Here is an 11447-nt window from a genome sequence, read left to right on the forward strand (position 1 = left end):
GGTTTTCCCCCAGATATAACCACATAACCACAAAGCCAATAGAAGGTTGTGTTTAAATCCTAAGGACAAAAAAATTTGCTAGAGCTCCGTCTTAGTTATAATCCACTTAAATAAATGAACAGGTGTAAACAAAAAACAGTAAATATGACCTGATGATATGCGGGTAAGCGGAGGCAGGTGTTTCCAGTCATTTTAGACCTGGTGTTGGATAAAATATACAGATGAGTACATTTTGTTTATTATTTTCAGTTAGATGAAGGTCAGATAATATCTCAAGTACAGAACGGTGTGGGGTTTTTTTGTGTTTGTCACACCAAAAAATGATCCAAATTAATTTATAAATAGATTTATTTCATCAGCATTCTTCTTTTGACCATGTAGCACTTCAAATGGCACAAATATACATACAAGCGTTCATTAAATTACACATCCTGCAGTTAGGAAACACGAACTCTTTATAAAATGGAAAAAAGTAATTGTTTTCTCTCTAGTAATAAATTTAATCGGATCACACAACTTCAACTTATTCAACTCTTACACTTATGTGATTTATTTGTAATTTAACCGTAAGAATGAAACCCATAAGTTGAAGTTGTAGAAATTGAATTCATTACTATAAGGTATAAAAATGTTATTTTTATTTATATACAGCCTTTTAGCAGTAAAGAACAAATGTGTAAACCTTCAGGGAACAGTTCTTTCCTCTATGAACCACATGTGAGCGGTGAAAGAGACACATCTTCAGATTTGCACAAAATCAGGATTGTGGAGGATTTTTAAGGGTTTGGACTCTACTTAATAAAAGTACTGTAATGTTGAGGTTTAGACTACAGCATTGATGTCTTTAATCATAGCAGTCAATACTGTCGGCTGCGATACGAATCACAGGTTTAAAGAATGAACTTGTTTCAAATGATCATTTCTATAGATAACAATATAGTGAATGACTGAGCAGATCTGAAGAGTCTCCAGTGTCAGTGATTTGTAGAAAGCAGAAGCAGCCTTAGGTATCTGTTCAGAATGGAGGGCTTGAAGGAAGCCACATAAAATAAGTCAAACAAAAGTTTTGTGTAACTAGAAACTAAATTTTTTTAAATAAATAAATAAAACTGATTTGCGTTGACAAACTCGTGTAGTAAGAGAGGAAGAAAAATTTGGTACGTGGTGTTATGTGAGGAACCAAACCGTTATGTGTAACACATCATCCCACCACCACACCATTGTTTAGTTTTGTCTAACTGAACACCACTCCTATAACTCAGGGATGTGAAAGAAGGTGGGAAGTTTAGGGAAGATTTAGTACTACACATCAGCTCTTTACAGAGATTAATGACTAAAAGACACTTCTGTAGTATTTAAAAAAAAAAAAAAAAGTAAAACTGAAGGCATTTTACTTCAGTAGTAAATTTGGCTTATGGCATTTTTGGCAAGTGCTACAACTCTTATGAAAAACAACTCGTCATTGTAGAAGACATTCAGTGTCAGAAAGGCAATAGAAAACTATTAAGAGAACAGCTAACTATTTTATACAATGAATACTTACATCATAAAGGGAAATTACTTTTCTGTAACAAACGTCAGCAAAACCAAGTGATAAACTACCTGAAACAGCACAAGGCTGTAGCGCTGATGACAGGATACAACGTGGAATGAAAACAGGTTTCCAATCGAGGTCAGCACAATCAAAACAAAACAAAAATCAAACACCGGAAAGTAATAGTTTGGCTTCGAATTACTCTGTCTGAGGCACTGAAATGCTCGGGCCTTTCGGATCGTCGAAGCGGTCCATGGTGTGCAGCTGCATGATCATGTGCAGGCCGTAGGCGAGGATGAATACCATGAGCAGAGAAGTGAGCAGCCCCATCCAGATTCCCGGTGTGAAGAAACTGGCACAGTCGCTGGCGTATGAGAAATTCCCTGTCACGTTGAAGCCCTGGATCTGTTTCAGAAAGTACAGTGTTTAATTAAATGAGAGGTTTCTGGATTTCTCTAGTGAAAAGCTTTCCAAAGCTGCTAAAGGAATTCAGTCAGTCAATCTGACAAACACAAATTCAGCTTATTATTGGCTAATAATGACAAAGTAAGCTATAAAGACAAAAAAAAAACACTTAAGAAAAAAATAATTGCAGGCATTGTCCAAAGCTTAAACTTGCTTGTAAATCAGGAACAGAACCTGCCTGCCATTTTGATTACATACAAATTAGTAGATTTTCTAGTTCTAGGCCCTGACCTGGGACTGCAGTGCTACAAAAACAACCAGTTACATACAGATACATTACTGCACTTGCTCATCAAATAAAAGAGTTTAACAGGAAATTAAGGATCACTTTGCCTGTTCAGAAGAAATCTAAAGCGACTGCCCAGATGGACTGATTCAATTCTCATTTATTTCGCTTTTACTGAAGGTTATGCTTTCCTCTAAAAATACTAGTTTAGCCATGAAATTCTTCAGATTTCACAATACAGTAAAACAGGGTGTGGTGCTAAAGTGTGTCCAACACATTTCTGCATTTTTTTTGGGTGCTTTGTTTTCTGCTGGAAATTAAGGAGTTTTCTATGAAGCTCATTATTCAAATGGTTATTTTTTGGAGCCGTGGAGTTTGTTATTCTAGAACGTTCCACCAACAGAACATCCATAAAGTGAGGACTGGATTAAAACTATTCAATTCACATGAGCAATAAAACTGGCTAAAAACTATAGGACTAGTGTATATAAATATATATATATATATATATATATATATATATATAGATATATATATATATATATATATATATATATATATATATATAGATGACAGTGGACTTTAATTCCTACTGATTTAACACACAAAAAAGAAATGAAATGAAAAAAGATCCATTCCTGGGCCATAGTTTGAGAACCAAGGGCTTAAAAGTATGACAGGGAATGTAGGAAGGTAGGGATGAGTCACGATCATGTGACAGGAGCTCGACCATGTTGATTATAATACGAAGTGATGTCGGGAACATCTGAGGATCATGCAAGACACATAGGACAGTGCTGATACGGAGTGTGAAGGTACCTGGAAGTCAGTGAAGAGGATGCTCCAGCGGGTGGCGTTGTCTGTCAGAGTGCGTGGTACCAGTAGTGCGCTCTGTGCATTGCTCACTATTTGACAGTGGAAGGAATATTCAGCGGGAGAATAGATTCCACGACTGCCATTGAAGTTGGCCGTCTCGCCGTCGTAGTTCAGCTGCACCCGCTCCATGACCGTCCAGTTACGAGCCGACACGGGGAAGAAGATCTTGCGCATGGAGAAGCTGGAGGTCGAACCAGAGATTTTTCCACAATTATACATGTTTTTATTTGCATCACAAACAAAAGTTTAACCGATAACGCATCATAGTATACACCGGCAAACCTTCTGAATACTCACATAAGCTGGAAGGATTTGAAACTCAGAACATTTTGGTAATTCAGGACAAGTCTGGAACACATTCACAGGTCAATTAATATTTTGTCACAAAACAAATAAAAGATGATAATATTCTCTTCTTCTAGATAAAATGCTCACCTGGATACGGTCTCGTTACAGGAAGAACCGTCTAGAGAGACTGAGCCATTGAAAGTAAGAGAACCCAAATCAAAAAACCCGCCCTTGTCATAGGCGACGTTTAGTTTATCGGCCCAGAGCAGGATACAACTCTTTCCTTCTGTATTGTTGAAAGTCACTGGAGGTTTAACAGCTGGATCTGGTGTCGCCTGCAGCAGTGAGCGTCCTGCTGATTCCCAAGCTGTGGACGTGTCCTGAATCACCTATGGATAATAAGGCAAGATTGCGTGAATCATAAACAGGAACGTAGGGTTTTTACTCTGTAGGTATTATGCTGTTAGACTGAAAAATACAAAACGGTGTGGTTCCTTTTTATTTTATTATATCTTATTATACTGTAGATGTATACTTTCTAAGAGCTCCTGCTCTGATCTTATAGACTGTCATGGGTTCATCCCAAGACTCTTAGTCACGACATCACACATTATACTGCACGCTTTAGAGGACTTTATGAGTAACGACCCATTCATCTGGAGTCACTCAGGAAAGGTTCCTCTGTCTTTCCTACAACTCAGCTATAAATCGGACACATCGGGATCTGCTTTGTGACACCGGGCCTCATTTATTAAGCTGGAAACAAACTGGGTTGATGTGTAAATGTGTTCCTCTAAATTAAGCTGATCGTGAGAATTATTACAAAAAATTATTCTAAATGAATAGAATTAGTGAATATAAATCATAAAGCAGGCAGTGAGATTGAATTATGATTGAATTATGGCTGTGTCAAGCATTTTGTCTCTTACATGAGAAGGTCTCAGGCCGGTGTATACAGCGGTGTAAGGCACACTCTGAGCTCGCAGTGCAGTCAGGACATTTCCAATGGTCTCATCTACCAAAAGAAGGCAATTAGTAACTGCAGACATTACACACTTTACAGATGTAGAGGGAAAAGGAGACAACTCACCATTTTTCCTAAGAAGTTCTTTTGAGTTGGCGCTGTCAAACAGAGCAAAACACAAACAACACAGAAGCTGCACTTTATTGTTCCTCATTACTATGTTTGAGGCTTATATTGAGTGTTATATTGTATCTCGAGTCTTTTGTTTGTTTATCTTGAAGGGTAAAGAAGAACTCTTCACATAAAATGCTTAAAACATAATATCCCAGATAAACTGAAGCTATGTTCACACACACATGGTTATTTTATGTGCTGCCAGTCTTCAGTCGTTGTACTATGACATCACCAGGTGGCTTTCCTTCTACTGATAGCCATATTGATAGCGTTTATTATGGAATAAAAACACTGTCAATAATAATCGTACGTAATTCAAAGCATTTGTGTGTAAATTTTAATTTAGTTGTGCGTAATTTAAAACTATTGTACGTAATTATGTTTTTTGCAGAGTTGGATCCCAAAATCTACGGCCACGACAGTTTACAGACACAACGCTTGTTTTCACAACACCTCTTTTTCACACACGAAAACGGTCTGCGAAACAACTGTCAAAAATACGTCATCACTTTCACAGGCATTACTATCCGAGGGAAGATGAATCGATTCCACAAAGTACGCATGCGCCCCGCCCTCTTTTAAACCACTGGCGCCGAAATGGCGGGTTAGTTATCACTAATAACAGAGAGAATTTTGTGCTAACACTTTAAAATAATGTTTTTTTTTTTATGTTTTTCTTTCTTTTATTTTATTTCTTGACTTTTACAAGGCAAATTACCAAATAAAAATATCCTGATTAAGAACACCTTGCTAATTATGATAAATTAATAAAGAACCACTTAATTACTAATCACAACAGTTCATCTTGCTTCCATATTAGTTAGTAGTATTAAGCTCAGTGCTAATGCAGTGCCTATTACTTCCTGCATAGTCACTCGTCACCAACAGACCATTATTTTAAAGTTTAGACAATGACTATGATATGAGTGGTATTAAAGCATCAGATTTTGAAGCAATGTTTGGGACATTCAAGATTAACTGGTTGAAAACATATCTATCACAACCAGATTCTATGTGGTTTCACATACCTAGAAATCTATTTAAACAAGTAGGAGGGCTTGATTTTCTTTTGCATTGTGATTTTGAGGTGACCAAAATTCCCGTTATGTTGTCAAAATTCCACAAACAATTAGAGTCACTATCTCACATAGTGATTTCTTAATATAATGAATTGACTCTACTAGTGAGATAGTGAGATAGTGACTCTAATAGTGAGATCTCTGGTAAGCCAGCGGCTCAAAGATTTCCTCATATCTATTAACTGGTTAGAAAAGTTAACGTCTTCTCTTCTAATAGCAGTTTTAGATAAAACTATTCCTAAATATTTCACTTCGTCTTCAACCTCAATTGAAGAGATGATAGAGTCCGTTGATGAGTGAATGGGAAGTAGCTCACATTTTTTAATATTAAAGGTTAATCCTGAAGCTTTAGAGAAAATCGAGACTGAATTTAGGGCAACATCAACCATGAATTTATTCTTTAAAAGGATTGCTGTGTCGTCTGCAAATTGACTAATTTTAAATTCCTTGTCAAATATTGAGATCCCATGCAAATCGGGGTTATGATTAATGAGCAATATAAGTGATTGAGTGGCTAGAATAAACAGTTTGGGAGAAATCAGGCATACCTGCCTAAAACCTAGGAGTTATTCATGGATACAGAACTATATGTCAGTATAAAACATCTTAATTATTTTACAAAAATTACTCCCAAAACCTAAAAAATCTAAGATTTCAAATAAAAAAGTATGTTCAACAGTATCAAATGCCTTGTAAAAGTCAAGAAATAAAATAAAAGAAAGAAAAACATAAAATAAAAAAACATTATTTTAAAGTGTTAGCACAAAATTCTCTGTTATTAGTGAAAACTAACCCGCCATTTCGGCACCAGTGGTTTGGAAGAGGGCGGGGCGCATGCACACTTCGTGGAATCAATTAATCTTCCCTCGGATAGTAATGCCTGTGAAAGTGATGACGTATTTTTGACAGTTGTAAAACAATAGTTTTAAATTACGCACAACTAAATTAAAATTTACACACAAATGCTTTGAATTACGTACAATTATTATTGACAGTGTTTTTATTTCATAGTTTATCAGTGGCTGGCACAACTTTCATTCCACTTACACTACATTTACAGCATTTGCATTATTTTTCTTCCAAACTGCACCACAGTGCTGTATAACAACTGTACTGTCTCAGACCAGAAGGCCCTGCAGCGGGTAGTGAAAACTGCCCGATACATCACTGGTGTTGGACCTTCCCTCGTTCAAAGACATTCACCACAAACACTGCCTAAGCAGGGAAGTATTCTCAAAGACTCCTCTCACCCCAACCGTGTACTATTTACTCCTCTCACATCTGGGAAATGATACAGGAGTCTTCGCTGCCGCACAATCAGCTGTTAGCCTACTGAACTCTAAACTCAGACGCTGATCACTACATCCTATATGGACCAAATAATGTGTACAAAATAAAAATAAAAAACATTGCTCTGAACAATCTAGTCTCTCGTGCACACTTACAATGTTTTTATGCCTCCTGATATTTTGTGCACACGCGCACACACACACAGTTAATAGTAATATTTCCAGTTATTTGCATTGAGCTGGTCTCTGCTACTCTACCTCACTACTTGCACTATGTTCAATAATGTATATTTACATATTAAATATATTACTTATATACATTTGTATTTGCATTTCTGTTTAGATACTAACTTCATTGGTTCTGTACTTGTGCTCTGCACAATGACAATAACGTTTAAGGGATCGAGGGCCAAAGCAGTGGACATATGGTGGCTCTTGGATTTGAACTAACAACCTTCTGATCAGAAGTCTATCACCTTAACCGCTAAGCTACCACATCCCTCTTAAAAACTGTGTGTATTAATTCAGCAGCATATATCTGCAGCATGTCATACAAGATGTTTCTGGTGCACCTGGTCATCTGTCGCTCATGTAAACGGATGACGCCAGCTCTCACTGAAAATCAGCGATCTCTGGACGTGTGTGTGTGTGTGTGTGTGTACACAGCTTTAGAACCAAAAGAAATCTGTTCTGCAATGCTGTGCTTTACCCAGCGGTGTATGGGAGCTTGATGATCAGTAGCAAAGGCTGTGCTGTGTTCAGCTGAAGCTGGCTGACTTCTGACGCTGCAGTGATCAGTGCTGGAACTCCCAGCTCTTGCTGGAAGATCTTCTCGACCGAGTCGGCAGCAGTCCAGGCCAGAGCTGGCAGCACCATGGGAGTAGATGCCTGCAATGCAGACTGGAATGCATACAAACAAACAAACAAACAAACAAATAAATGCAAAAAAATCCACTTTGCCTCCTAAAATATTGTGGGTGGAGCTGCTTATATAATAATGACAAACTTTGTACTTTACCTGTATAGCATGGCATTACCATCATTACCTACACTATATATCCATACTACTAATGTATCCATATATGATTTATGTTTACATTTACAATGTAATAGACATTTATAATTGCTAATTACATTTACAATGTAATAGACATTTATAATTGCTATTTTATTGAAAATGGGAAACTTGACTTAACGTAAAATAACAATTAACGAGCTTTTGAAAGGCTTTCAGGACTGATATGAGATACAGGTTAAATGACGTTTTTAAAAAGCAGTTAAACATGGAATAAAGTTCGTCCTCACCTCTAGGTTCACAAAGGCGCTGTCTTCCTTGTTGCCGTACACACCTCCATATGCTGTGAAATCATCCATGCTTAACTACGCAGAAGAAATGTGTTTAAATCATATTGAATAGCTTTAATAAAGTTGATGAACCACTGTGTGTATTCTGAACATTAAATCATGTACACTATATGAACAATTACAGACATTATGTATAATGGATACATTTTTTTTCATTAGTTCTTACTAAAGAAAAAGGTCGGAACAAGCACATTACTGTGATTAGTCCAAGCTGCTGTTATGGAAAAATGAATCAACACCTTCTGACCAGTCAGATTTGAGAATTCAACACTGCTGTAGTACAAAAAAAAAAAAAACGGATCTAACTTTAATTCTTCCATTGTTACGTAATGCTCTCTGTCGTTATAATCCAGTTCCTCTAAGAAAAGGAAAGATGTGACAATTCTGGTGTGTCCTAAGGAAGCTCTAGGAGGAAGTGAGACTCAGCATCACACTACACTGAGAGAAGCAGGTGCAGTTGAGTCAGGATCATTCTTCTCACCTCGTCCTGTAAAAACAGCAGCACGTTGCGTGGTGAAGTTGGCAATGCCGTTTTCAGATAGGACGCCAACTTCGCACCGGAGACGACCTCGCCAGCTGATGGTTCAAGCAGGGTTGGCAAAGTGTACCTGCAGAAAACAGCAGAGCTTAGATGAGACCCGTGACAATATTACTGTCATTTTATACTTGCCTAGAAGTGATCGATATGACATTATTGGATTTAATTTTGCTACAAGAGTAGAACCCTCTTATAGTCAACACATTTGTCTAACGTAGTATGATATCAGGAGAAGCTGCCGAGCATGTGACTTTGGTAAATTTGGGATTTATTCCATCCGAAAGCAGTTTGAGGAGTCCTTGAAGGTCTCCATGGAGCAACTCTGGTTATATGTTGATTCCAGGCAGCCTTAATAACAACAATTATTGTTGAACTTACTTAATTACTTTCTTTGTCCTGGTTATTGTCAGTTTAAATTAAAGGCAGAGTTCTGGATTCAACACGACTGTGTGCTCCATGATGTCACCTCTTATTAACAGGGATGTGGTAGCCTAGTTGTGCCTAGTTGTGTCCGGTGTTGGTTTGATTCCCAGGTCCACTGCTGGGCCCCTGAACAAGGCCCGTAACCCTTAATTGCTTAAAAATGTAAGTCGCTCCCCCCCCATCAGTAGACAGTACATTACTCTTCTGAGGCATTTGAAGCCAGCCAACTGCGTCTTTTCACCCTGCTGCATCACTGCACAAAACTAACACACTCTTCCACGTCCATGACCTCCCAGACTTGTTCAATTGTCTGAGTCTCTGTGATTGACAGAAAACAGAAGAGTTCATGAATCCCTCCCACTCCAGAGCATGACCACTTCTGCTCCATTGGCTTATAGAAAAAAAACAACAATATACTCTTTTTCCAAATTGTGTACAGATCCCAAGTTTTATACTGATCATTTTTATTTTCTATGATCAGATTTTCTATTAGGCTAAAGCACCTTAAGGACTTCAGTGTCATATCCTAAATATTGTATTAGTGCAAATTGACGATTATATATAAGTTGTAAGTAGATTGTGACGTCATAGCATCATGTTATATTTAATAAACATTACTGTTTCTTTCAGGGGTCATGATTTTATCATTCCTTTGATTATTTAATGCAAATAATTAGTAACTTGACATCACTTTACTAAATGTCTTAAGTTCTAAGCGAGTTCAAAACGTATGTTTGTTTTATTTAGACCATGTTTCTGTAATAATGGCAACTAATAACAGGTTACAACAACACAGAAAAATGTTCGCTAAAAGCTAATGGCGTACACTTGTTATTTATCATCACATAGCTTTGTGTGGGGCTCAGAAGAAGCTATCAGGCTTATCAACGAGCATGAGCATTAGTTTATGTTATTAGTTATTAGTTTAAAGTAAGTAGATAATAATAAAAAGTCATGTTTATGCCACTGTGGCTGCTAATGTTGCTAATTAGCCCAGGTTGTAAAACTAGTTAAAACAGGATTAAAGTAAACATTTAAAATACAAAACGTACCCATTACTGGTCCACATGATTAAAGGCACCTGTGCTCTGCAGGTATATAATAAAGAAAATACAAATAAAACTGCAAACTTCTCCATTGCTAAGGAACATCTAAACCGACTGGGAACTTCCGCCATCCTCACATCAAGTGAAGTCACATGAAAGCTACAACTCACACCGAGGTCTAATGTCAAATCGCTATGACAACTTGAGCACTATCTAAGTGCAGAGAAGCCGTTTTGTCGCCCCCTATGTAGTGCGCCTATAAAGGGAGTAAGGTTCTATTTGGGATTCACAGCGACTGTCACATGAGCGTCTGCTGAGGCGAGTTTATGAGCAAATGTGTGGCTGCAATGTCACGGCTACCTGGGCCATGTCACATAAATAGGTCTTAGTTCAGGTGGGGTGTCCTGAATTACCCAGAGGCATTAAAATGCAACCACAGAATGAAGGTTATCATAAAGTTTACTGTAAATCAATTAATTAATTCATGTCATTTAGCAGACCCCCTTATCCAGAGTCACTTAAAATTTATTTCCATTTATACAACTAAGGGTTAAGGGACTTGCTCAGGGGCCCAGCAGTGGCAGCCTGGTGGACCTGGAATTTGAACTCATGACCTTCTGACCATTAGTCTAACACCTTAACCACTATGCTACCACATCCTCCATCCATCCATCCATCCATCCATCTATCTATCTATCTATCTATCTATCTATCTATCTATCTATCTATCTATCTATCTATCTATCTATCTATCTATCTATCTATCTATCTATCTATCTATCTATCTATCTATCTGTCTTCAGGATGTGGTTGGATCTAGAACTCGATGGACAGGGTACCAGGATAGGTATCCATCACAATGTGCACACACATATATTGACATTTATTTACACTTAACCTCAATTTGGGTGTATCTAAATCTAAATCTGTCTATTTATCTAAAACCAGAGAACCCAAAGGAAACCTTCACAGACACTGTTATAACAGTTGTCATAATGTAATAATGTACTGGGCCATGAACCTGGGCCATGTCAGACGAATAGGTCTTGGTTCAGGTGGGGTGTCCTGAGTAACCGATGTGCGTTAAAATGCAACCAAAGAATGAAGGTCATCATAAAGTTTACTGTAAATCAATTCATTCATTCAGCAGACGCCCTTATCCAGAGTCGCTTACAATTTA

General features: G+C 37.6%; 1 protein-coding gene across 2 annotated transcripts; it reads right to left on the reverse strand.

The window, feature by feature from the left end:
• Positions 1-333: 333 nt before the first annotated feature.
• Positions 334-10429, reverse strand: atp6ap1b (ATPase H+ transporting accessory protein 1b). Of its 2 annotated transcripts, XM_027144576.2 has the most exons (10): positions 10274-10429; positions 8742-8868; positions 8201-8275; positions 7605-7795; positions 4480-4511; positions 4319-4404; positions 3537-3778; positions 3399-3449; positions 3045-3282; positions 334-1939 (listed from the first exon to the last, which is right to left on the reverse strand). In XM_027144576.2, exons 1-10 carry the CDS (start codon positions 10396-10398, stop codon positions 1733-1735), a joined length of 1374 nt encoding a protein of 457 aa, XP_027000377.2. In that variant the 5' UTR covers positions 10399-10429; the 3' UTR covers positions 334-1732. The 2 variants fall into 2 exon arrangements, with proteins under 2 accessions (XP_027000377.2, XP_047662898.1); XM_047806942.1 differs by having other exon boundaries at positions 4319-4511.
• Between the last annotated feature and the right edge of the window lie 1018 nt (positions 10430-11447).

The sequence above is a fragment of the Tachysurus fulvidraco genome, chromosome 23 (assembly GCF_022655615.1).
Source record: "Tachysurus fulvidraco isolate hzauxx_2018 chromosome 23, HZAU_PFXX_2.0, whole genome shotgun sequence".
In the NCBI taxonomy this organism is placed as follows: Eukaryota; Metazoa; Chordata; class Actinopteri; order Siluriformes; family Bagridae; genus Tachysurus; species Tachysurus fulvidraco.